Source organism: Homalodisca vitripennis, chromosome 8, assembly GCF_021130785.1.
Source record: "Homalodisca vitripennis isolate AUS2020 chromosome 8, UT_GWSS_2.1, whole genome shotgun sequence".
In the NCBI taxonomy this organism is placed as follows: Eukaryota; Metazoa; Arthropoda; class Insecta; order Hemiptera; family Cicadellidae; genus Homalodisca; species Homalodisca vitripennis.
The window spans coordinates 33,263,842-33,291,092 of record NC_060214.1 but is presented as its reverse complement, the minus strand read 5'-3'; the positions used below and the strand labels follow the sequence as shown (position 1 = coordinate 33,291,092).

Sequence of the window (27,251 nt, the reverse complement as noted above, 5' to 3'; positions counted from 1 at the left end):
ACATTAGTCAGTTGCTGGTGGTCCATCCGAGGATCTGCTTTAAACACGGGGCTAAAGTTTAAAACTGTGTTATAAGTAGGACCTCGTCTCAAATCCATAAATGTTTCACTTAAAAAAACTTGGACTTAAATGTTTCAATGCTAATGAACTGTTAAAAATACCATTATCTGTTTAAACTTGTTTATAATGTATATTCAAAATAAATGTTCTTATAGGAAAATGTATACTGAACATAAATTATGAGCAGTTTGTATTAACAAGTAATCATATTATTAAAAATTCATTAGCATCAAGACACTAAAGTTTCTATTGTGAAAAATTATGAATTTGAGATAATTCCTATTTATGAGACAGTTTTAAACATAATCACTAGTGTTAAAAGCCAAGAGCTGGAAGCTTACTAGAATTCCCTCTTAACTATATCTTTAATAATATCAAGCTAAATTCATTGACATCTTGATACGGATTCAGCTTTAAATTTATATAAAACATTTTAATGGTTACAGTAATTTGTAACTTACAAATTTGAAAACATTTATTTCTATGATTAAATGTAAACAATGCTCTTGTAATGTATGTGCCCACTGCTTTATTTATGAACAATAATTTCTTACACAAGTGATTGTGTTTAATGTAGAGCCAGTGGTAGTGGTAGGAAGCAACACCAGCCTACCATGTCAGCCGTCACCCTGTGGACCACACACAACCTGCAGTGTGTACAGCCCTACCGTTGCCATGTGTGACCCGTGCGGTGGTCCAGGGGCTGCCTACAGCCCCGCCTGCTACCCTGAATGTCTCACAGACTCGGATTGTCCTTTCGACCGCGCCTGTATGGGTCACACCTGCCGTGACCCTTGTCCTGGTTCATGTGGCGTCAACGCCCAATGTGCGGTTTGGCACCATCATCCGATCTGCTCGTGCCCTCATCCGCTGGCCGGCAACCCATTTGAACACTGCCTACCTCAAGCACCTGGTAAGTTGAGGCCTGACTTGCCAGTGAGTTTAAAACTACATCTTCTAATCACTTTGTCCCTGTTGATATTTATACATAACTACTGTTGTTTGGTTTTTGAGTGAGAAATTGTAGCAATTTCCAATTTTGCTCTTTTTAGAAACACTATATTCTTTGTATTTGTTTCAGATAGAAATGTACTATTTCTTTTTATTTTTCATTTGTTTCATTTTCAAACTGTGCCAATGTAAGAGATTTGGCCAAATCATTTATAAAATTAAAATTAAACTTATAAAGGTTGATATAGAAACCCGTAGAGAGATCATGAATCTCTATGATGGACTACTGGAATCCTACATTAATATTGAAATAAAAACAAAAACCAAGTTTTTGAAAATAATATGGCTTCATATTTTCAAAACAGATTACCAACCACCGCCCTGTCAACTGGCACAGTGTGGACCTAATACTGACTGCCACGATAGCAATGGGATGGTCACCTGCATTTGTCGACCTGGCACCTACGGCAACCCGTACGTAGGCTGCCGACCCGAGTGCGTGCTCAACTCAGACTGCCCTGCCAAACAGGCTTGTGTCAACAATAAGTGTGCGGACCCGTGTGTGGGAGCGTGTGGTGTCAGTTCCCACTGTCAAGTTGTCAACCATGTACCCGTATGCTACTGCCCTCAGGACTATTCCGGGGACCCCTTCGTCTCCTGCTATCCTTTCAAGCCAGGTACAAATTTACTAAATCATTATAGCGCCAAGGTTTGGAGTTCTTTATTTTCAGTTTTGTCATTTATACGTTTTAAGTATTTTTTCTATGCAGTACTAGAGTGACTTTCTGTACTCACAATGAATAATTTCTCTTTTCACTAAGCTGTAAATTTTACTTTCTACACTTTAAGTTTATGTCAATTTTCTCTTTTTTCTCTACACTGATCAATGCAATCTGTTATTTTTGTAGTTGAACTATTTAAAATATTTGTGTCAAAATTAAAATGCTTCATTTAAAAACTGTAATAAAATTTAATTACATTGTTAATAAAATATAAATAAACTTCTACATTTCAATTGCCAATAAAATTTACTTTCCTTGTATTATTGCTGATTTTAAAAATATACTAAAGAGTGGAGTTATAGCAGTGTTTAATACTATTAAATATTTCAAATGATTATAAAAATCAAAAATTGTAATGTTATACCCTTCAAATTTTAATGAATTAAGAATATTTGTATGGACTGAGACAGTGTGTTCCTAAGATCTTACTTAAGATAAAATGATAAAACAATAAATGATTTGTGTAAATACTTTAATCAAGAAAAATAATTAATGTATTGTAAATTATTTATTGAAACATTCATTATAGAAATGAGTGATATTTCATGCATAAATATCTGAAGGTTGTTACATAAGATAAAAAATCAAACTATTCCTGTTTAAGCTTCAACAAAAGAAGTCAATATTTCAGTCACTAGATGTAAACCATTAACATTAAACCCTTGCAGATTTCTCATTCAGAATCTTTAATGTGATGGGTGTTACAGACTATCCAGTCATCGGGGATATGGGCCATCCTGGCAACCCTTGTGACCCATCACCCTGTGGACCCAACTCGAGGTGTCTGATCACGCCAGTGGGTGCAGCTGCGTGTTCCTGCCTGCCCGGCTACCGCGGTGTCCCACCCATCTGCAAACCTGAATGCGTGGTGAGCAGTGAGTGCCCACAGACCCAGGCCTGTATCAACCAGAAATGTGCCGACCCGTGTCCAGGTGTCTGTGGTCTCAATGCGCGCTGTCTTGTCGTCAATCACAATCCCATCTGCAGCTGTCCTGTCGGCTATGTGGGCAACCCTTTCACCAGCTGTCAACTACATGCTGGTAGGTTGGAGTTGACTCAGCATAAGTGATCTTTCTTATTGAAATGTTTGAACAGTAATTTATGATATTAAGGGTTGAAAACAGTGACAGAGTTAGGACCAAGTTACTTTTGTAATGTCTAGCCATAAACCTCTTACACTCACCTTTGATAAACCAATACTTTATGACTTGACATTACTTTAAAGTAGGTCTCTTTACTTTACTTACTTACTGTATGGTGGTTTTAAGTTTTCGTTACATATTTCTTAGTTAATATTTATAATCAAGTAGTATATGAGCCATGGAACATTTTTCTTCAACCTGCCGCCCCTATTACTGGAATATAATATCATATCTGAAATAATAACTACAGTCTAGAGACAAATTAGAAAGCGGTGCTCATCCAAATTTGTCGTCCTCTACTCACCACTCATTCCCGACTGCCTTGAAGTATATATCCGCTCAAGAGACATCTCTTCTCTCCTAATGACTGTTATCCGACATGTAGGTCCCCAAAAAAATACCCATAGCCATGAAAAAAGAACCGACATTAATCAGGTAATTTTAAGAGCGGGCAATTCAGATATGGCTATCTACAATCCAAAATTGACTATAAAACCTAAACTTTCCAATTAATTTGTTTTATTATGAGGTGAGGATTAAAACTTAAAATTATTAATGATGTTTCATGTAGCTGCGGAAGAACCTAAAGTGCCTGGAGGAAACCCATGTCAACCGTCGCCTTGTGGACCAAATTCCATCTGCCTGGTGAAGCAAGGTCGGCCGGTATGTTCGTGTAGTGCCAACTATATTGGTAGCCCACCGTTCTGCAGACCTGAGTGTGTGATGAGTCAGGAGTGTCCCCACGATAAGGCCTGCATACAGGAGAAGTGTCGCAACCCTTGCAAGCAGAGCTGCGGTCTCAATGCCAAATGTGATGTCGTCAACCATACACCATTCTGTAGTTGCCTGCCAGGCTACCAGGGCGACGCTTTCATCGGCTGCTCTAAAATACCAGCAGGTAAGTCTAAAATACTATTATTAGTTACCTTTCTTCCAGAACAGTGTGATTTATTCCTTGAAACATTGTGGATTAAACAATAAAATTGTTGTATCTTGACAGAGAGACCTCAACCGACCGACCCTTGCTCTCCATCACCTTGTGGTGAGAATGCACAGTGCTCCAGTCCGGACGGGGTGGCACGATGTACCTGTATCCCTCCTTACGTGGGCAACCCGTATGCAGGCGGGTGTAGACCAGAATGTGTCATCAGTGCTGACTGTCCTGCCCACTTGGCCTGTTTGGTGAGCCACTGCAGAGATCCTTGTCCAGGCGTATGCGGTATCAATGCTCAGTGCAGCGTCGTCAATCATATAGCTGTCTGCTCCTGTCTCCCTGGCTTTACGGGTGATCCTTTCAAGTCCTGCCGACAAGAAGTGGTTGCTGGTGAGTGAAAACGGCTTGCTAGCTGAAAACTTGTAATTATCTCTTACTCGTTTTGTGTTCATGACAGGGTTTATCGATGTTCATTTAAGTGTATGTTTATAGCAATGTTTATGTATACTTGTAACCATCTCACAACTGCAGAGAAAATCTTATAGAAATCAAATAAAAACATAAAAATATCATATAGTTTTGATTTTCGTTTTAATAATAGATTAACATTAAAGAAGACTGCTCAAGAAATTTAAGCATTGTTTTGTGTACAGTGGATCCGCCCAGAAATCCCTGCGATCCCAGCCCTTGTGGCCCTAACAGCCAGTGCCGAGTGTTGAATGGTAACGCTGCCTGCTCGTGTGTCAGCGGCTACATAGGTAGCCCGCCCAATTGTCGACCCGAGTGTGTAGCCAGCTCAGAGTGCCCCCAGACCCGAGCCTGTATTAACCAAAAGTGCAAGGACCCTTGTCCCGGCACTTGCGGTCTGCATGCTCGCTGCCAGGTCGTCAACCACAACCCCATCTGCAGTTGCCCGCCCAAAACTAATGGAGACCCGTTTGTGCGATGTGTGGAAGAATGTGAGTAGTGCAATTTAGCTACAGTAAACTGATTTATGAATTAACTTAGGAAATTAATATTCTGACATTACATTCTCATTCATTATTTAATTTTATGAACTATACATATTTCATTTATCTGACGTTGGATCTAAGTTAGAGATACGTTCTGTGGTCTTAACACTTTTATCATATATATTGTAATGTTCTGACTCTACCCCCCTTTTCCATTTGATGAGATCCTCGCACAGGCTAGAGGCATTAGAATACTGATAAATTAAAAATAAAAAGGATACCAGACTCCCGTTTTTCTTTTTCTACATGTTGATCGTTTTATGATATTTTGAGTTGTTCTCACATCTTTATGTTGAATTTATAATATATACTAGTGTTTCAACTGAAATTTGTGTCATAGCGTGTTGGTTTGAATATATATTGTGATATTATAAAGAATTTGACTTGATAAAATAACATTTTTTTACAGCTCCAAAAATTCCATCACCAGCCAACCCATGCATGCCATCACCTTGCGGTTCTAATGCAGAGTGCCGGGTGATTGACAAGCGGCCAGTATGCTCATGTCTAAGTGGTATGCTCGGTGCTCCGCCAAACTGTCGCCCTGAGTGTATTATCCATGCCGATTGTCCCACGAAGTTGGCCTGTGTACAGAATAAGTGCCGTGATCCTTGTGCTGGATCGTGCGGCTTCAATGCACAGTGTACCGTCGTCAACCACCAGCCAGTCTGTGCTTGCAACGCGGGCTTTCAGGGTGACCCGTTCTCCGGCTGCAATCCCACACCAGGTAAGGCTTTTCACTGTGTCGGTGTCAGTTAGTTTATTCTCTTGCAACAAGAGTTTTGTTATTTTTATGCTTTTTGGATGATCGGTTTGTTAGCAAAGGCACCATGAGTGGCTTTGACATCACACAGCTTGTGTTTTTATTCATGCTTGTTTGCTGAATGTTGTTTGGCTTGTGATGGCCATTGTGACTGGGAATAGCTCAGCTGGAGCTTGTTCATTTTCTCTGCACTATTGTGTTCAGGTACAAGGTGAGTATACTGTGTAATTTTAAACTAATTAGAAGCGTCAATGTGCAAACACTGGTTAAATGTTCACGATTGTATGACCGACGCAGTTCGACTGAAGGAGACGAAGCGACCGTGTTCACCCTCGCCATGTGGGTCGAACACTGTGTGCAAGGAACGTAATGGCTCCGGGTCCTGCCGGTGTCGGGCCAACTACTCCGGGGACCCGTACACCGGGTGTAGGCCCGAGTGTGTGCTGACCACTGACTGTCCCCCGTCCCGTGCCTGCGTCAGCAATCGCTGCGTGGACCCGTGTCCCGGCGTCTGTGGCGTCAACGCGCAGTGTCAGGTCATCAACCACGTCCCGGTCTGCTCCTGCGTGGCAGGTTTCACCGGCAACCCCCTGACCTCGTGCCAACTCATCCCTCCTTGTAAGCTTTACTAACTCTCTCTCATTCATTATTTGGTACATTGGTGTCCTATCAGTTTCATCTTCTTGTCTGTACTGTTTCTTTTCATTAACATTACTAATTGACACAATCATGATAGTTAAATGTGTTATTTTATTCAAAACTATTTAAAACATACTATATAACTAGTAATAACAAAATGAATTAGGAGTGTATTTCATTATTTAAATTTGTATGTACTAAATTTGTTTTTTATATAAAAGTTTCAATAATTCTTTTATGATATGGTACTGTATTATATGACTCCTCTCACCACCTGTTGCCTGAGGTGGAGATGTAGTAAATTTTAAATTAGAGAACACACTAAAATTATACATCATACAATAAAAAAAATAAACAAACACATTTACTTTATTTAAGCTTCGATCTTTCACAAGAGACAAAATTAAAGTATCATGTCTTCAGGCAAAGAACCTCTTGATCTGGTCTCTTTGCTTACTATACAGTGCAGAACTAACTGGAACTATAAATTCCAACTGCCCCACGGAGGTAAATTATGCGTTGCTGTACATAGGACAGGGGAAGATTTACATATTTTTTGTTAATAACACACGATGACCATTATCGATCTGGACTTTATTTCTTATCTTACAACATAAATAGGACTAATGTCACTAAGTAGCTGGGAGAAGGGATCTGATTCGACCATCAAGAAAAGGAATCATGGAAACGTCAATACTTGACTGAATTGATGTATTTGTGTTGGTTTTTTTTATAGCTTGATGTATAATTTTAGTGTCTCCTTGTGTATTTCAAACTTGAATACACTTTGAGTTGATGTATTAACATCATTTTTGCTTTTACAAAAGTAGAATTATATACTATTTTTAAACATTTAAAAGTGAAATAATAACAGTAATAGTTGAATTACTCATTACAGTTTTTAATTGGGGAAAATTACGTTTTGGATCTGTGCAAGTTTAATTTTTCCAAATACATAAAAGTTGTTTTAAAGCAAAAAATAGATTTTCTCTCATATTTACTATCAATTATAATATTTAGATCTATTGGAAAATGTTGTTTCGTCTAAAATTTAAATTCTATTTCTATCATCATCTTCAATTAATTAATGTAACACATTCTTCTCACACAACTGTACTAACTCATCTCATCTCTGGTGTGGTGTAACACAGCTGCCCCGCTCAGGCCCCAAAGGCCCACTAACCCCTGTATTCCCAGCCCCTGTGGGCCCATGAGCGCGTGCCGACCTGTCGGTGCCATGGCAATCTGCTCGTGCCAGCCCGGCTATGTCAGCATGCCACCCACGTGCCGGCCAGAGTGTGTGGTTAGCTCTCAGTGTCCACTGAACCGAGCATGTACCAACCAGAAGTGCGTGGACCCTTGCCCTGGCACCTGCGGGCTCAACGCCATCTGTAAGGTGGTCAACCACGCACCGATGTGCAACTGCAACCCTGGCTTCACTGGGGATCCCTTCACACGCTGTCTCAAACCTGACAGTAAGCATGGCTTTCCTCACTGGACAGAGGTGTCTGGTTTCCACCATGAATAATTTACATAACCAAAGTTGAACAACTAGACTGTTTCCTATAAGCTACATGGTGTTTAAACCACACATCTCTTTCATTACTAACTTTAATCTGGCTATCATCACTATTCATATTCACTCGCTATACTTTATCTTAATGGAGATGGAATAACTCTTTTAAAACTGTAACAGTGCTAATGGTATCACCTCTTTCCATCATTTTGTCTAATAAAAATTCTCAACTAATCCTGAACTCTGGGTGGTATTTCACCAGCCATAACACGTTATCACACTTTAATTTCATGTTATGGTTTTAAATTGTTGGAATTACATTAGTTTCCACCTGGATCTTTTGTTATTGCACCAAATAATAAAAATCTCGGGTTAAAATATAAAAATTGGAGATTGTAAGTTTTCTTTTATAAAATAGTAGAAAACTAAGTAAAGATGTTAACACACAAATTACTTTTTTTACGTGTTGTGCTGATAACAACGTGTTCCAACAATTGCAGACCTAACCACATACTCAGTCACTTCTAACACACTAATGCTTGTTAACTGTCTTGCTCTGTCTCTGTCACACCATCAGAGTGTCCAGTGATGCTCCCCATCGATCCCTGCATGCCCTCCCCATGTGGCCCCAACTCACAGTGCCGAGTGATCTCCAACCAGCCCGCATGTTCCTGCCTGCCCAACTACTCGGGCCGCCCGCCAAACTGTCGCCCCGAGTGCACCATTAGTGCTGAGTGTCCCGGGAATCTCGCTTGTCAGCAGGAGCGCTGCACTAACCCCTGTCCCGGCTCCTGTGGTCCCGGAGCCACTTGTAGGCCGGTCAACCATAAACCGGTCTGTGCCTGTTCGGCCGGATTCACTGGAGACCCTTTTGCCGGATGCGTTCCTCAACGTAAGCAAAGCTCTTGGTTTTTATTTCGCAACATACAAATGGATTTATTTATATTTTATGTCTTCATTAACTTGCAGATGAAGATTTTATTTTTATTGTTTTCAGGTTAGCCAACTAAAATTATTATTTTACTGTATTACTTCACTTAATTCAATGGATTTTCTTAGTGTATTATAAAGGGTTTGTGCTTTCAGCAATGTTATGAATCCTTGAGTTGTTACTTTATTATTTCACATGAATTTATTGTTGTATTTATTTTGACAGATCATTTGTTGATGGCTTACGTGCTACTGAAGCTGTTCACTGGGTTGTTCTCAAAATTTTTCTTTTCCGTCGTTGGGTTGTCACAGTTATTGTGTGAGTCGTTTGCCTGACAGCATGTTGTTTGTAGTTGTGGAGTGTGTAGCCGAGGTGACTTTGGAGACCCCGAGGGATCCCTGTGTGCCGTCGCCCTGTGGCCCCAATGCCGTGTGCAAGGAACGTCAGGGAGCTGGTGCTTGTGCCTGTATGCCCGGTTACCATGGGGACCCCTGGGGCGGCTGTAGGCCCGAATGTGTCCTCAACTCTGACTGCCCCCGAGACCGTGCATGTGTCAACAATAAATGCCGGGACCCGTGTCCGGGTGCCTGTGGACTCAACGCAGACTGCCATGTCAGCCACCATACTCCCGTCTGCTTCTGTAAACAAGGACACACGGGCGACCCCCTCTCTTCCTGTAGACCCGTTGTTGTTGAATACTGTAAGCCTTTCTGCCTTAGCATGCCCTTGCTTCTGCTTGCTTGTGTTAGTACCAAAACCCTGTTCCCTATTTTTTTCTTTAACGTTTTATAAAAGTTCTTTAAAAATGTTAGGAAATTAATTATTTTAAAATACACGGACCCTAAATTCAACTGATAATGTAAAGTAACAAGACTACTACCAAGACTACCAATTTAACCATAGTTTGGTAATTTTTCATATTACATAACAACCACAGTAATATGTTAATTTAGAATTTTAAATCACATAAATATTATAATATAAATTAAACCACTGCAGATTACTGACAAAAAATCTCATATGCAGTAACTGGAAATAAGCACGGTAAAGAATTTATTTTGCACTATGTAGCACTATGCTGTTAAATTGGGAAAAAATATGATTATACGAATTTGATCAATTCTGTGTGGCATTACTATTCTGCTACCAACGCAAAAATTAATTCGGTCCACTAGGATACTCACGTGAAACAAATCTTTCTGAAAAAAATAATCCATGACTCAGCTGTTAATTTTGCAATCAAAAACTAAGATAACAACCACTAATAAAATGTAATACAGTAACAAAAATTAACCATTGTAATATTATTTTTGATTAGTCTATGTTTAAAATTCTAAAGAAATCATATAAATTATTAAAATGTATATTCTTTTACATTTTTGTTTCAAATTAATTTTTGTTCTATCATATAAACATACTTTTTGCCATTTTTATGAATGAGAGTAAAACTCAATGTTTTCAATAGTACCCATCTTCCTATGTAAAGCTCTGTTTGGGATATTTGGTATGAGGTGATGGTATGTTGGCAGTACCGCCCATGCTCGGTCACCCCTGTGTCCCCTCTCCCTGCGGCCCGTACAGCATGTGTAGGCCCATCAACGACTATCCTGTCTGCTCATGCCAGCCTGGATACTACGGCAGCGCACCCCATTGCAGGCCGGAGTGTGTGGTCAGTGCTGACTGCCCTCAGGACAAAGCGTGTGTGAGCCAGACGTGTGTGGACCCGTGTCCAGGCACGTGTGGTCTTGCAGCTCGCTGCCAAGTCGTCAACCACAACGCGATCTGCAGTTGCCCGCATGGTCTTGTCGGCGATCCATTTTTGCATTGCTTTAAAGAAGAAAGTAAGCATGCTGTCATTTGTCTGTTCTGGCTTTTTGTGCATGAATTTCTAGTTTCATTCATTTTACGCTCAAACTCAATTTTCTTTGAATTACATATTTGATTTAATTTACAAATATAAAGTTAATACATTCAAATTTTAAAAGTCTACTGTGTACCTAACCATACAATAGGCAATCTATTTTACAAATTCATTCATTTATATTTGTTCTTAAGACATTGTAGATTTATTAATTAACATTTAACATTTTTTTAAACAATTTGTAAACATTGTCACTAATTTAAATGTACTTTCTAATCTAGATAAAGTTTACTTAATATATATTTATATATAATACTAATGATTATGAAAATGTTTACTTTTTGAAGAAAATGGTAAAACCCAAAGTAATTGGTTCAATAATTTTATCATTAACATTGAAATATTTTATAGCTATAAAAAATAATATTAAATTATCCTTTACAAATTTTGTTCTTTTTAATTTTAACAGCCTACATTTGTTTTATTAATAGAAAAATCTTCTTTTATTTCAAACACTGTTATTTTGAATAAGTAAATATAATTTCTTGAAATTGGTATATTGAGATTTATTTTCCAACCACTTATCTTCATCTTTTTTGAACTTTTCATTCATTCATTTTTTACAAAAGCACTTTTTTCTGTTATACTATAGTTTTTTGCAATATGCATTTACTTTTCTCTGGCTTGATTTCTGGGGTGTTTATGCATGTGTAGCATACTTTCCTGCATGATTGTTGAGCTGTGATTGTTGCTTGCTGTAGAGACACCTGTCATCGTAGAGAGCAAAGACCCCTGTATCCCATCGCCTTGTGGGCCCAACGCAAACTGCCGTGCAATAGGGAATACCCCAGCATGTTCGTGCCTCCCTTCGTATGTCGGCCGACCACCCAACTGTCGACCAGAATGCACCAACAACGCTGAGTGTCCTGGCCATCTGGCCTGTCAGAACGAGAAGTGTAAAGATCCCTGTCCAGGCTCCTGTGGAGTCCACACCAATTGTGTTGTTATCAAACATTCGCCTGTGTGCTCATGCAATGAAGGATATACCGGTGATCCGTTCTATGGCTGTTCTGTCATCCTGCAAGGTTCGTGTTTGAGTCCACTGATGTTGCTGACTAATCCTGCATTCTCACTCCAACTGACATACCGGATTAATCCTACTAATTTTATCTGTTTTATCTAGTTTTAAACATGTTCTTTGCAGGTTGGAGTCTTTCGATTCTCCTGAGAATGATGCTGTTTCGAGACTATAGTTTAATCAGAGAGTTCAACATTTTCCAGTCCACGAATCTGGAATAATGTGAAAACATTACTTTGTCCTCTTTCCTAAAACTGCTTACATTGGATATTTTTGTCCACTTAAAACTGGATTGAAACTTATGTTTTGAACTCTCTGTATCTTTGTTAAGCATTACCGTATTAAAACCATTTTGTAAAATATACAGTATAAAATTCAAGCTTACTAAAAACTTATTTACTTACAAAACTGACAATACTCGCATTATGTAACTGTGTCATCAGAATCACGAGTGGAACTGCTAATTAATTTGATTTACTTAATGAATCTTTACTTGTTTCATGGTCTAATTTCCTAAATAGAGTCTATATTTAAAACCACTCCTAGATCTATGCTAGGAAGATCATGATTCTGATGACACATCTAACTAATTAACTGGAAACAATTAATTGTTGAAAAATAATTCTAATGAGTAAAATTGCAAATTAAGTGATTAAATTGTACTGAAAAATAAAATATATAGGTATACAATAATTTGTTTTGTACCAAGTTCTAAAATCAGGGTTAAGTGAATGGTGGTGAGTTGATCCTGATTACCGAATGGTACAGTGCGTAACGTTTGGTGACACATCACATACTGCAACTGTAACCTTCTGTAGCACATATTTAAAACTTGTGTCTAACAGGAGTAGTCTTGATTGAAGACAGAGAACAACGATGCTTGATATTCAACATATATGATTGTATTGTAGCGCCTGCACCTGAGGCACCTCGTAATCCCTGCAACCCTTCACCGTGCGGTGGTAACGCAGTGTGTAAGGAGCGTAACGGGGCAGGCTCATGCACATGTCTGCCCGAGTACATGGGAGACCCTTACGCCGGATGTAGGCCTGAGTGTGTCCTCAACACCGACTGCCCTCGTGATCGAGCGTGTGCCAACAACAAGTGCGTTGACCCATGCCCAGGCATGTGTGGCCTCAACGCCGAATGTCGTGTTGTCAATCACGCCCCATCTTGCACGTGCCTGCCAGGTTTCACTGGCAACCCTCTCTCTGCATGCCAACAACCCCCTCCACCATGTAAGCCCACTTTGCATGTTCTAACACTCATTTCACTCCACTGTTACTTTTAAGTTCTGCCACTGTGCATTTTGCTTTAAAAAGAAATAAATCGGTTCTTAATATAAACAAATTACAACTTTTGTGTGGTTCACTACAAAATGGTGCCACTGTGATCAGATCACCCGAAATAGAACCTTCCTCTGCAGCAGTCAAAAGTAATCAACAATTACTTGTATTATACTTCTGGAGTAATTGTTAAATCTTATAATCAAGAATGATTTTCAAATTATTTCCTCATTAAAACTATAGTTGTTACAGTATATCACTGTTTAGTTATATACTGTAGTGATTGGTTATTGTGTTTTTCACTGAAACACTTTTTTTAAAGACAAATTTTTATCTTTGAATAAACTTAATTTTTTTATAAGTAAACCACAGTAGTAATTAATTTATATATGGTTATTTCTTTATCTAATCATTTTATTTGGCGATTTCAAATAGTATCTATTATAACGTTCATTTGAATACAGTTCCCCTATGTTTCCTATTCAATTTGTTTGGAAATGTTACAGTGGCTTTAATCTTATTCTTGAATGTCTGTCACTTTCACTTCATCTCCGTTCTGTTTTGTTAGAGAAGTGTGGGCCTGAAAATCTTATTCCAATTTGAGTTGATGTAATATAAAAATAAATTCTTATTGGTTCAAGTAACTTATATATGTTTGGTTTATTTAAATCATATTTTGGAAAAGTAATTTGTTATACACACAAAATATTTTAAACTTATCAATTCCACAACAAAAGAATATCCTGAAAGATTACAATGTTTATATAAAAGTAAAATATTTTAAACGTTATAAGGAAATTATAATAATATAAACAAAATTTTAATTTATGAAACCACTTCTCTGACAAAGTTGCATGTCGACTGACTCGCATGTTTCTCTCACAGCGCCGACACCCCTACCCAAGAACCCATGTGTGCCCTCCCCTTGTGGTCAGTATAGCATGTGCCGGGCAGTGAATGGTCACGCCGTCTGCTCGTGCCAGCCTAACTACATCGGCTCTCCCCCCTCGTGCCGGCCAGAGTGTATGGTCAGTGCCGACTGTCCCCAGAACAGAGCCTGTATCAACCAGAAGTGTGCCGACCCGTGTCCTGGCACTTGTGGCCTCAATGCCAGGTGCCAGGTCGTCAACCACAACCCCATCTGTAGCTGTGCCCCTGGCTTTACTGGAGACCCTTTTGCTCGATGTGTTCAACAGAGTAAGCATGCACTCTCTTTCATCCTTTTCATTTTGCATTTCCATTTACAGTTTTCTTCCTTTTCTGTTATTCTTTTAACAATGTCAATAATAATAATAAAAAGAAACTTCAAAAATCGATTACTTATTTTTTGTGTTGCTAAACTTACTCTAAATAGCTATTAGAAGTTTTAGAAGCTTTTGTTTTCAAAGCAATGCATTCTATGTAGGCTTCAAATACAAATATGTATACAATAGATTACTCAGATAACTTGAGCCATTATTATCTGAAATGGTTTTTGCTCATACAGAATAATTATGTACAAGTTTAAATGCTTTGACAATGAAGTCCATTAGATCTCAGTTTAAGAAAGAGCCCCAATTAGATACATGTTGAACTGTTATAGAATATATTGAATAGAATATGAGAAGCCAAAAACTAAAGCGTAAAAATACCAAATGTTGGTAATGTACCTAAGTATTTAATTTCTTATTTCTTAAATTGAAGTTTTGTAAAACATTATGTACACATCTTTTACACTACTTTAATTTTATAATAGTATTTTTTCATTAATGGTTCTATTTTTCTGAAGAGAAAGCCAGTAGGTAATGTAATTTTTTAATGAAACATTTATAGTAATTCATATTAATTAATTGTGATAATTAATACAGATTACACAGATATCATCATGTAATGAACTTCACATTTCAATCATATTCATATCTTCAATATTCCTTCTTTTGCATGACGGTTTTCTTTTGACTAACTTGTGTGTTTTAACAACTTATCCAGAACTTGAAGGGAGTAGTAGAGCAATGATTCCTGCTTGCCTGGGACTAAATGTTTACCGAATTTCATTAATATTTGTTACCTTAGTTATTGGACTTAAGGTTAAGTATTGTATGAGGCAGATGGGTTCATTGTTATTGAGGACTCTCAAAACACAATGAGAACAATGGGGTTCTCTTAAGTCCTATCACAGTCTATTAAGATTGAATATTGTACACTTTTACGATTTCAATATTTTCTGAGTGTCCAAACAAACTAAAATAATTTACTATGTATTAATGTATTTCACAAGATACACACCAGTATTAGTGAAGACTAAAGCGAGACTGAACCTGAATACATGTAAATTACAACATATGTCACATTATGTTGAACCACATCTATACTAGTTTTGTTAAGCTTTTTTTAACTTTTTCTTTGAATTTTAGAAAGAAGAGAAGCTTCAGAAAAGCTTAGAAAAAAGTTTACTTCTGAGCTTATTGAACAGTTGTGGGTTGATATGGTTTATTGGGGTACATGACAGTTTTGTATTATTATTAAATCTGTAGCAGATACAGAGAAATATAATCCAAATTTTATGGAAATAGAGAGAGCATTTGGATGCACAGTCTATAGGGTGTTGGGCTTTAAGCCTGGGATAGAAACAATGTATTTTCCTCCTTTTTTTCTGTTTCTTTTTTAAGATTCCTATCAGACATCAGGTGATTTGTGAGTAGGGGAAGTAGGGATAAACGTTTAGTCCGCAGGCAGCGAGTAACATTCACTCTAATCTCCCTTCGACTAACTTGCATGTGAGCTAAATGTGATGCATGTGTGGCATGTCCAGAGATGCCTTTACCCATCCCGCCCAGCAGTAACCCCTGTGTGCCGTCCCCCTGCGGACCCAACTCTGCGTGCCGCGTGGTCGGCAGTCAACCAGCGTGCTCGTGTCAGACCAACTATGTCGGTCGGCCCCCCAGCTGCCGACCGGAGTGTACCATCAACGCCGAGTGTCCAGGCAACCTAGCGTGTCAGAATGAACGTTGCCGAGACCCGTGTCCGGGCTCGTGCGGTGCTCAGACGACCTGCACTGTGGTCAAACACGCGCCTCAGTGCGCCTGTCAACCGGGCTACAGTGGTGACCCGTTCGCAGGTTGTGTCATCGTGCAGCAGAGTAAGGCCATATTCACTTTACCCTGACTTGAGTTGATTTGTGTATCAATCAATGTTTGTCACAGTATTTTGTGCATTATTTGTTTTTCCCATTTTATTTAGTTATTATCTTTATCTTCTAAGCCACCATTGTTCATTAAGCATGTGAAAGAATTTTATTTAATTTGTATACTGTGTTTTTTCCAGCATTGAAGCAACATGGTGTATTAAAACAAATTTTACCATTTTGTGTTTTGCTCTTTTTATGAATGAAGTTTTCTTTTTATCTGTTTTTATTTTTTACATTCACTTTGCTTTTCTTTGTTTGGTAAGATAAAAAATAATACATAATAATTTATTGTATATTTAACCACTACAGGACATTCTGTGTGTTTGGTTAAAAATAAAAATACCACTTGCAGTAACACCGACAGAAGGACCGAGACAACCTTGCAACCCGTCACCTTGCGGAGCTAACGCAGTATGCAAGGAACGTAATGGTGCAGGCTCCTGCGTGTGCCTACCCGAGTATTTCGGTGACCCTTACACCGGCTGTAGGCCAGAGTGTGTCATCAACTCCGACTGTGATCGCAGCAAGGCTTGTGTCAACAACAAGTGTCGAGACCCCTGCCCTGGAACTTGTGGTCTCAACGCTGAGTGTCGTGTTGTCAATCACGCACCGTCCTGCTCTTGCTTGCCTGGTTTCACTGGGGACCCCTTGAGTGCATGTCGACAACCTCCTCCTCCACCCAGTAAGCTTACTCTATCTGTCATTCTCTCTGTTTTTTCCATCTTTTGGTTGTTTCACTGTCACTTTGGGTGTGCTGAATGTCACCGTTGTCGGGTTCCACTGCATCTGTCAGTCGCATGGTTGTGGGTTTGGTTTAAAATGTAAAAATCCATGTTCAAAATGGAATATTTGGAAAATATGTAATTCATTTAGAGACAAATAAACCTTTGGTTTAAATTAAGATCGGTCAAATAACTTTGTTTAAATGGTTTACTGGAATATATAAACCTCAGACAAGGTTTATTAGGCATTGTACTGTTTGTACTGTTTGTCGCTGTTATGTTCTTGAAGTAATAAAATCAGTTATTGTAACCTATTTAGCATTTTAAAGCATGACTCAAAAATAATGGCAGGGACCAAAATGTGTAATTTTGTGAAAAGACATTTATCAGTACAAACAACAAGCTATTTACAAATGCCTCTTATTTAAAAATGTATAAATCTCCAATTAAAAATGAAGGATTGAATAATAATTTTGAAATGTACTGAATGTTAATGGACTTTATGTATTACAATTTTTCTATTGCAGTACATTTTAGTAAGATTATAGAACTACAAAATTATTCTAAAAATGGAAATAAATAATTTAGGTTTCATCCAATCAGTTATTTAACTAAAATTATCTTACTCTATCTTAATCTTCTGGAACATATTTGGTAAAATGAAGATTAGATTTGGTTTTTTCCAAACAGTTTTTTTTTTTTTTTTTTTTTTTTTTTTTTTTATTCACTAATTTCTCTTTGTAATCATAAAGTCCTGTATGTTGTAATTAAAACTAAAGAAGTCAAACAAATTCTCAACCATAAGGCTATTCTGCTTGACTTGGTTGTAGAATGTTAGTAACATATTAACACCTATCATTGTGTTTATTATTTTTTTTTATATTTTTAACATACAGGCGGTTGATTATTATTCGAATAGAGCGTATTGGTTGTATCATTATAAAAAGTTATTTGCACTATGAGGAATCGGTTAACAGAGTTTTTCTGAACAAACTTATTTAAAAATTAAATGGAGCTTTAGGAACTTCTCTTTGCTTCTAAAACCTGTGCATCTTTTATACTTGTTCTTTCTATTCTTTACATTTCTCTCTTCACCGCAGTGACACCATCCAAACCGAAGAACCCGTGTGTGCCATCACCCTGTGGACCCTATAGTGTGTGCCGGGCAGTAAACGGTCATGCCGTCTGCTCGTGCCAAGCTAACTACATTGGCTCTCCCCCATCGTGCCGACCAGAGTGTATGGTCAGTGCCGACTGTCCCCAGGACAGAGCTTGTATCAACCAGAAGTGTGCCGACCCGTGTCCTGGCACTTGTGGCCTCAACGCCAGGTGCCAGGTCGTCAACCACAACCCCATCTGTAGCTGTGCCCCTGGCTTTACCGGAGATCCTTTTGTCCGTTGCTTGCAAGAGAGTAAGCCTTCCTCTTCTATCTTTCTATTTTATTATTTCATCAATAATTATTATTCTTAAATGTGCCTTAATTGTCTATGAATTATTCAATCTCTTTTTACTATGTTTCTTACTTGATCTGTTTCTGTAATTAAAAACTTTATGAAGTAAACACTAAGTAACGTATATACACAAATTAAAAAAAATTCTACTGTATTCTTATTTGTTGTATTGAAATTAACTTGTCGATCAACATTTAAACAATGACAATGATCTTGTATCGATCACAACTTTCAGTTTTTCTATATTATTTTTATTGTAAACGCAGGAAGCAAACTAATATATGTCTCCTGTGTTAAAAATCTGTTAGTTTTGCTTCAATTACATTTATAATTTTGGGAAGCAAACATGTTTTGACTAAATTCGTTAAAGTGTCATCATCAAGTACTATGTTTTGCATAAGACCATGTATAAAATCTTTTATTTAATTAAAAAAATGCATTTATTAATATATTATTAGCAAGTATGATATGTATTAAATTGTACTTAAGAAATTGCATATAAATGACAAATAAGCATCTACAAATCAAAAAAGCTAAAGCTAGAACATAAATGCATCTAGTATTTATCAAATTAAAATGCTTGTGAAATAAGTAAATAACCTTCTTTCTCGTAACTTGTATTGATTGATTGGTTCAGTTAAAAAATGAAAATTGGCAGTAAAGTCTTCAAAATCTGTATTTTCAATTCCTTTTATGTCTTATAAAACTTCTGTGTGCCTATTTTTAATCCATTTCTTTATGTGTTCTTGTGGCCTCTATGTCTGACTTCTGCTCTATATCTATGCATGCTCTACTATCCTCTGTGTTGCCTGTGCTATGCAGAGCCTGCTGTACAACCACCCAGTGGAAACCCCTGCGTTCCCTCCCCGTGTGGCCCCAACTCTCAGTGTCGTGTGGTAGCCAACAACCCTGCCTGCTCATGTCTCCCCAACTATGTCGGGCGTCCACCCAACTGTCGCCCGGAGTGTACCATCAATGCCGAGTGTGCGGGTAACTTGGCATGTCAGAACGAGCGATGCCGAGATCCGTGTCCAGGGTCGTGTGGCACCAGAGCCACTTGTGTCGTCGTCAATCATGCCCCGCAATGCTCTTGTGAGCCAGGCTTCACCGGCGATCCCTTCGCCGGATGTAGGCAGATACTAGAAAGTAAGAAACGCAGCTTTTCAACATCTCGCTTCCGCTAGGTATTGAAGGGCAGTTTTAACAGGTTTGTGTATTGCAGTTCCTCCAACGGAAGGCCCGAGACAACCTTGCAACCCGTCTCCTTGTGGAGCTAATGCAGTGTGTAAGGAACGCAATGGTGCAGGCTCCTGCGTGTGCCTACCCGAGTATTTCGGTGACCCTTACACCGGCTGTAGGCCAGAGTGTGTCATCAACTCCGACTGTGATCGCAGCAAGGCTTGTGTCAACAACAAGTGTCGAGACCCCTGCCCTGGAACTTGTGGCCTCAACGCTGAGTGCCGCGTAATAAATCATGCACCGTCTTGTTCTTGCTTGCCTGGTTTCACTGGAGAACCCATGAGTGCATGCCATCGTCCTCCTCGTAAGAATACGCTTCCTTCTTTTTGTTTATATATGTTTCTTTTTTCTGTATCTTCTTTTTTCAGAAATTATTTCTTATAACACTTTATGGTTCGATACCAATTGAAATTTGAGTGTTTGTAATAATATGAGGCATGTCCAAAATAAAAGTAGTTTTGAAATAAAAAATAAAAAACCTTTTTCAAGTAATTTTTTTACACAAATGTTGTATCTTTTAAACTATTTTCAACATATTTTCTTCCATTGTTCAGGCACGTGTAATAGATGAGCAGATCATATATACCTTCCACGAAGGAACATTCTACTTGTAAAGACAACATTATCTGTACTCCATTTTGTGCTTCGTTATCACATTTAAAGTTCTTACTATTTACCTACCATTTTGTATAAGTATATTTGTTTTTAGCATATGCAAGGACAAGAGATAGTCAAAGTGTACCAGCTTTGGCCTCTATGGCATGTGATTGAATTGTTTCTAACTGAACTGTTCAATAGTGCGGAAACACATTTTGTGATAACCTAACCCATCTGGTTATGTTACAATCTCATTCAAAATCTTTCTTGTAATTTGTAAAAATTCATTTTGAATTATCTGTCCTCTATAATTTTATATCACTCAGAGGGCCTCCCACTTTGCATTTCACCATGGTCACTTTGTATTCTCTATCCTTCATTGAACTCACTTCCGCACCATTCATCAATCATTGCTCTTTCACTGTAGATCTCTGTAATATCACAATAGATTTCTGCTATCTTAACATTCCTTGTATCCAAAAACTGAATTTTATATCCAGTGGGATTATCAGCTGTTTTAAACAGATATAATAAAAAAAAAATTAATCAACCATAATGATGGTCTTAATGAAACTGATCAACTATAGAAATAAGTGATCACGTGCAGAGTGTAACCAGTGCTGCAACGACACTTCAGTGATCAGTACTTACTTTCTGGACATGCCTCATATTCAGATACTTCATCTATCCTTTAGATATTTTTGGGAACTTTGATATTAATTATGTAAACTTTGACGATTTAAAAAAAAATAACTTAATAAAACTATGTAAATGATAAGTTACCCATGATGTTTAGTGATTATTTCAATCACTGGTTGAGAATTAATTATTATTACTTAAATGTCAATTAAAACCTATTTTATACTGACCTAAATAAATTTACATCAAGTTTTTGCAAACATCTGAATCTAAATGTTTAGTACAAGGACTTGCTTTGATGCAATACAACTTCTAGACTCTCTACCTTGTTTACTTTTGTTATTTTATCTTGCATTACTGTGCTGTGTCTTTTTTCTGTTCTCCATGCATGTTTTCCATTGCAATGTTTGCTTGTAGCTGAGACTGTGGTTCCTCTAAACCCATGTGAACCGTCACCATGTGGACCCTATAGTGTGTGCCGGGCAGTGAACGGTCACGCCGTCTGTTCTTGCCAGCCTAACTACATCGGCTCTCCCCCCTCGTGCCGGCCAGAGTGTATGGTCAGTGCCGACTGTCCCCAGGACAAAGCCTGTATCAACCAGAAGTGTGCCGACCCGTGTCCTGGCACTTGTGGCCTCAATGCCAGGTGCCAGGTCGTCAACCACAACCCCATCTGTAGCTGTGCCCCTGGCTTTACCGGGGATCCTTTTGCCCAGTGTGTCAGGGATCAAAGTAAGCACCTTGCTGTCACTGTCCTTTACCCTTTATCTTCTCTTTTTAATTGTGTTGTTCTCATTCGGTGTGTTGCGAAATAAAGTAGAACTAGTTTCACAATGTAGATTTGCTTCAAAACATTTGGGGAACGATTGCTAAAATATTTCTTTCTTTCAGTTCTTTATGTTACCAAAATGTACTAGATAAAATATACTATCATTTCTAATCAGTCTCCAAATTATTGGTAAATTGAAAATTAATATGGATCCAAATGCTATTTATTTCTTTTATAGTGTGTATAATTTTTTAATATTTAAGCGATAAAGTTTAAAAATTTGAGTTTTTCTGAATAACCAATAATAATATTGAAAAAACATGAAGTGTTTGGATGAGTATAAATTATATCTTTAAGAGACATCTCCCATAACTCTACAACCAAAACTAATGGTGTGATTTTTTTGAATTTTGACATTGTTCTTATGGAGATAAAATCAAGATGGCCACCAGTACAGGCAAGAAAAGAACACCATGCAGTTCAATATATACACAGAGATTATATAGTGGTAGTTATTTAAAATATCAAGGAGTTTTGTAATGTAAATTATAAAATTAACAGTAACTATTTTTAAATCAGGAACATATTTGTAATTATTTATTTTGAAGAAAACAAAAATGTTCTGAAATAGTACACGCTCTATTATAACAGTGTATTTTACTTGATATTTTACAAAATTTCATTTTTGATGGCAAACATATTATCATATCATATCATCAGTATAGGCAGTCTCTCGTGCTCTAATCATTGTCAAACAATGCAGTAAATCTCAATTACTTGTTAAACATCAATCATTAACTCATTATTAGTCATTTTACTTGTACTATGGGGAGGTCTTTGTTTGCCTGTGAAATATGTGAGTGAATGTACATACAGATGACACAAATTTTTATTATAATCACAAATACAATTCTTATTGTTAATAAATAACACTCTTTAATCGTTCATTTTGATACAAAATAGCATATTTTTGAACAAAAATCAAAATTAGGTTTCTAACAAAATGCTTTCGTTAATGTTGATATAATTCACATTATAATATAAGAATTTTGCAGTTTTCTCGAAAGTATATATTTCTTTTTTGCAGTATATATTTTCGAAAGATTTTAGCAAATTTCTTTTACTATTTTATAAATATTATCCTTATGCCAAATCTGTTACTTTCTTTCTGCTTTATGTTCTATAATTTCTCTTGCTATTGCAAGCTTTTTTATTTATTACTTGAGGATCTAGGAACTATTTGTTTCATTTATCTTGTTCATACTATTCTTCCCTGTCTGCATGTCGTCTCAATGTGTATGCATGTATATTGTAGAGCCACCCACCCCGACCCCACCCAGTGGAAACCCCTGCGTTCCATCCCCGTGTGGCCCCAACTCTCAGTGTCGTGTGGTGGCCAACAACCCTGCCTGCTCATGTCTCCCCAACTATGTCGGGCGTCCACCCAACTGTCGCCCGGAGTGTACCATCAATGCCGAGTGTGCGGGTAACTTGGCGTGTCAGAACGAGCGATGCCGAGATCCGTGTCCAGGGTCGTGTGGCACCAGAGCCACTTGTGTCGTCGTCAATCATGCCCCACAATGCTCTTGTGAGCCGGGCTTCACCGGCGATCCGTTCGCTGGGTGTTCGCAGATACAAGCAAGTAAGGAACTTTACTTGGAAATCTTCCTCCCTTTCTCAATCTGGAAGGACAGTTTTAACTTTGTTGTGTATTGCAGTTCCTCCAACGGAAGGACCAAGGAACCCTTGCAACCCGTCTCCCTGTGGAGCTAATGCAGTGTGTAAGGAACGCAATGGTGCAGGCTCCTGCGTGTGCCTACCCGAGTATTTCGGTGACCCTTACACCGGCTGTAGGCCCGAGTGTGTCATCAACTCGGACTGTGACCGCAGCAAGGCTTGTGTCAACAACAAGTGTCGGGATCCCTGTCCGGGAACATGTGGCCTCAACGCGGAGTGTCGTGTTGTCAATCACGCTCCATCTTGCTCTTGCTTGCCTGGCTATTCTGGAGACCCTCTTACAAACTGTGTACTTACTCCAACACCTAGTAAGATATATTCTTCTCTTACTGTCCTACATACCTTACTTACCTGTTCTTTAGTTCTTGGTAGAACTATTAGGAGCTTGATTGAATTTTCTTAAAACCTGTATAAGTAAGCTATAATAGCACTTCAAGTAGCAGAGTCAAGAGTTTAAAAAGAGTGAGGGGTTTAAATGGAAGTTTCTAATGTAGGCAATAAAGTGAGCTAGAAAAATTCCATGCCTATGGCTTATATCAAGTATAAATTAACTGGTTAGTGTCATGAATCTTTGCTGGTTTGAAAACTTTGCAGTATACATTTTTATTAGACAAATTGTTTAATACTGTAGTTTTTAATGTAATTTTGATGGTATGATACCATATATAAATAATTTAATTCCTGTCTTAAACTGGTAGTTATTATTTAATTCTCAACTTTGATCTTTTTTATAGCATCAATACATGTTTGGAATATTTGATAGTGATTTATCATATAGAACTTTTTATCTTTCTCTTCTGTCTTCTCATTCTGTGTTCTGTGTCCTGTACTTTACTGTTAGACTGCATGTTTGCTTTGCTTGTCAGCCCAACCGACCCCAACCAACCCTTGCCGTCCATCGCCATGTGGGCCCAACAGTCAGTGTCGGGAGGTCAACGGTCATGCCGTCTGCTCGTGTCTGGCCGGTTTCATTGGCTCTCCCCCATCGTGCCGACCTGAGTGTATGGTCAGCTCCGACTGTCCTCAGGACAAAGCCTGTATCAACCAGAAGTGTGCCGACCCATGTCCTGGCACTTGTGGCCTCAACGCCAGGTGCCAGGTCGTCAACCACAATCCCATTTGTAGTTGTTCGCCTGGATTTTCTGGAGATCCCTTTGTTCGATGTTCTAAAATAGAAAGTAAGGAGTTCTTCTCTTATCTTACTATTGTATTCTTATTTCAGTCTTTTCTTTTCCTCTGTAAATTTACTTAATTTATTGTTTTAAAACTGTTTACTTCGAACTCTTCAACAAAGGCTTGATGTGAATCAGACTTTAGAATTAGAATGCCTTATTCTTTTCAAAATTATATGTAAAATTTTTCTTTCTTCAAGTCTGTACTTGCATTACTTTAGATAATTGTTAACAAAGTTGATTTTCTTTATATTTCATAGATTTCTAAATTTTTGTCCTTGATACTTTTACTTTTTTAATCACTTTTGCTTTGAATGTATACTTATTAGCATTCTATCAGTGTTTTTATCTCAATTTATTACTTTCTTAATCTTCCCTAGTGTGTCCTCTGTCTTGTTCATTAGTACATGTTTGTATTCATTTGTCTTCCAATCATAGTATTCTATAGTTTTTAAATATTTGTTCTTTTATAAACTTTGGGTTTTGCATTGTTTTGTTGATTCATTTGTTTTTATCAATGATTTCTAAAGACTAAAATCTTCTTAAACGTTCATTCTTTCTTCACTATGAAAGTGTATCTTTGCTAGTTCATATTATTTTCAATCTTAAATTTTTCTGTATTATCTGAGCACTACAACTTTTTTTATATGATTTCAAATTTATTCTTTGGAAATCTTGTAGAACAAGTTATTTCATATAATTTTGCTCAGTTGTTTAAATGTTTAGTTTATTGATTGGTTGACAAATGATTTTCTCTTTTATTCTCTATCTGTGTGGTGGTGTTGTGTGCTTTTCTCTACTCTGTGCCTGTCTCTATCCCTTAGTCTCCACAACGCCTGCTCCGCCCACAAACCCGTGTGATCCGTCACCGTGTGGCCCGTACTCGCAGTGCCGTGTTGTGGGCGTCACACCTGCATGTTCGTGCCAGGTGAACTATGTCGGCCGCCCGCCCAACTGTCGCCCGGAATGTACCATCCATGCCGAATGTCCCAGTAACCTGGCATGTCGCAATGAGCGCTGTCAGGACCCGTGTCCCGGCGCGTGCGGACAGAATGCGGAGTGTAGAGTAGTCAATCACGCCGCTGTCTGCACCTGTCCGCAAGGCTTTATCGGCGATCCTTCTTCTGTTTGTCAGCCTGCACCCATCTCCAGTAAGAAAGTGATTTAAGCTATTTAACTTTGGTTTAATTTAGGTAAACTAACAACTGAACATGATTGACTCCTACTGATGGTTCTGGCAGTTGTGAATATTATGTTCAGCGCAAAAAATGAAAAATTGTGTAACACTGTGTATTGTAGTTGTACAAATTTTAAAATTTGGAATTTTGTTTAGGTCGTATATTTTACTCTCTTAATTTATGTAAACTACTTGTATGATTCTTTTGTCATTCCTCTTACACCCACGGCATGTAAATTTATTAATAATTACCAAATCTTCAATTTCTGCAGTTATCAAAGTGATTGGTTCATTTACCATGTCTCATGTTCCGTAATGATGTACAAGTTTGTTTCCTAAGACGTGACGATGCTCCACCTACATCTACATAACAGGTCCTGATATGGAGTGATGCCACTAACAGTTTACCTGCTGATGTTTGATTTTCGTCCCCACAGCCACAGAGCGCACTCCGGTCGTGACAGATCCTTGCTTCCCATCACCGTGCGGTGCCAACGCAGACTGCACCAACAGGAATGGTGTGGGGTCCTGCACTTGCCTTCCAGGGTTCGAGGGAGATCCCTACAGTGGTTGTCGGCGCGAGTGTGAGACCAACCCTGATTGTGCACCTGGATTAGCATGTATCCGCTTCAAGTGCGCTGACCCTTGTCCTGGCACTTGTGGCACCGGAGCTGACTGTGCCGTTATCAACCATATACCGTCCTGCTCCTGCCCACCTGGCTTCACTGGTGACCCATTCTCAATGTGTAGACCCACACCACCAACACGTAAGTTCTAATTGCCCTTTTGGTTGATTGTAAGCAAAGACTATCACTCGAAGGCTGAAAAATTTAATTCTGTCTGTCTGTCTATCCGCATGATATCTCAAGAACAAAGCAACGTTCAGACTTGAAATTTTCCATGAAGCTTCATTTCAATGTAGACAACATCAATGATGGTGCATATCATTCCGTTGGTTTTGGACGATATATCAAATACTGATATGAGTATTTCGGTATTGCACAAAATCATTGAACTATATCAGCTGTTAAGAAATGTTTGCTAGTTGGTGTCACCAAGTCTTTGGCAGTAATTTTATTTTGTTAGCTATGTCTACATTGTGGTTATCAGAAATTTAGTTTATGATAACCACATCAGTAAATATTCCAAATGTAAGTAAAATTCTAGATATGAGAATTTAAACTGCTAAAATAATTCACACAAGAAGAGATCAGTCAAATAAAGAATATCATGTTTTGAGGTTAGGTTTATCATAAACCATTGTCAGTTGAAACTGTGACTGTTATAGCTCCACCGAGGCCGGAGGATCCTTGTATGCCGTCACCTTGTGGACCCAACAGCCAGTGCCGAGCCGTTAACCAACAAGCAGTGTGCTCTTGCCAACCTAACTACATCGGTGCACCACCGGCTTGCCGACCCGAGTGTGTGGTCAGCTCCGAGTGTCCTTTGGACCGTGCTTGCGTCAACCAGCGCTGTGCTGACCCCTGTCCTAACACCTGCGGCGTGCGCGCACAATGCACCACCAAGAATCACAACCCCATATGCGCCTGTCCACCCGGCTTCACTGGTGATCCGTTCTCCCAATGTGTGCGAATTCGTAAGTAGTACTTGCACTTTTTTTGCAG

The 27,251-nt window shown here is 38.4% G+C and overlaps 4 protein-coding genes across 4 annotated transcripts in view; all 4 read left to right on the top strand.

Annotated features, from left to right (window-relative positions):
* Window positions 1–27,251, top strand: part of LOC124367525 — a 277,317-nt gene that overhangs the window by 182,613 nt on the left and 67,453 nt on the right. Inside the window, exons 60-80 of the mRNA XM_046824409.1 lie at window positions 638–973; window positions 1,377–1,688; window positions 2,501–2,833; window positions 3,507–3,833; window positions 3,936–4,259; window positions 4,523–4,828; window positions 5,292–5,609; window positions 9,084–9,431; window positions 10,261–10,572; window positions 11,354–11,677; window positions 16,475–16,804; window positions 17,945–18,256; window positions 19,119–19,442; window positions 19,519–19,839; window positions 21,189–21,503; window positions 22,856–23,182; window positions 23,259–23,585; window positions 24,144–24,455; window positions 25,274–25,600; window positions 26,064–26,393; window positions 26,915–27,223. Of these exons, the coding sequence (XP_046680365.1) occupies window positions 638–973; window positions 1,377–1,688; window positions 2,501–2,833; window positions 3,507–3,833; window positions 3,936–4,259; window positions 4,523–4,828; window positions 5,292–5,609; window positions 9,084–9,431; window positions 10,261–10,572; window positions 11,354–11,677; window positions 16,475–16,804; window positions 17,945–18,256; window positions 19,119–19,442; window positions 19,519–19,839; window positions 21,189–21,503; window positions 22,856–23,182; window positions 23,259–23,585; window positions 24,144–24,455; window positions 25,274–25,600; window positions 26,064–26,393; window positions 26,915–27,223 (6,774 nt within the window). The remainder of the gene's footprint in view (window positions 1–637; window positions 974–1,376; window positions 1,689–2,500; window positions 2,834–3,506; window positions 3,834–3,935; window positions 4,260–4,522; window positions 4,829–5,291; window positions 5,610–9,083; window positions 9,432–10,260; window positions 10,573–11,353; window positions 11,678–16,474; window positions 16,805–17,944; window positions 18,257–19,118; window positions 19,443–19,518; window positions 19,840–21,188; window positions 21,504–22,855; window positions 23,183–23,258; window positions 23,586–24,143; window positions 24,456–25,273; window positions 25,601–26,063; window positions 26,394–26,914; window positions 27,224–27,251) is intronic.
* Window positions 5,641–7,104, top strand: LOC124367529 (adhesive plaque matrix protein 2-like). Its single transcript, XM_046824414.1, has one exon. It carries the CDS (start codon window positions 5,897–5,899, stop codon window positions 6,275–6,277), a length of 381 nt encoding a protein of 126 aa, XP_046680370.1. The 5' UTR covers window positions 5,641–5,896; the 3' UTR covers window positions 6,278–7,104.
* On the top strand, window positions 7,812–9,025 carry LOC124367527 (keratin-associated protein 10-2-like). Its single transcript, XM_046824411.1, has one exon. It carries the CDS (start codon window positions 8,389–8,391, stop codon window positions 8,800–8,802), a length of 414 nt encoding a protein of 137 aa, XP_046680367.1. The 5' UTR covers window positions 7,812–8,388; the 3' UTR covers window positions 8,803–9,025.
* Window positions 13,184–14,728, top strand: LOC124367526 (delta-like protein 4). Its single transcript, XM_046824410.1, has one exon. The coding sequence runs from the start codon at window positions 13,811–13,813 to the stop codon at window positions 14,315–14,317; it is 507 nt and encodes a 168-aa protein (XP_046680366.1). The 5' UTR covers window positions 13,184–13,810; the 3' UTR covers window positions 14,318–14,728.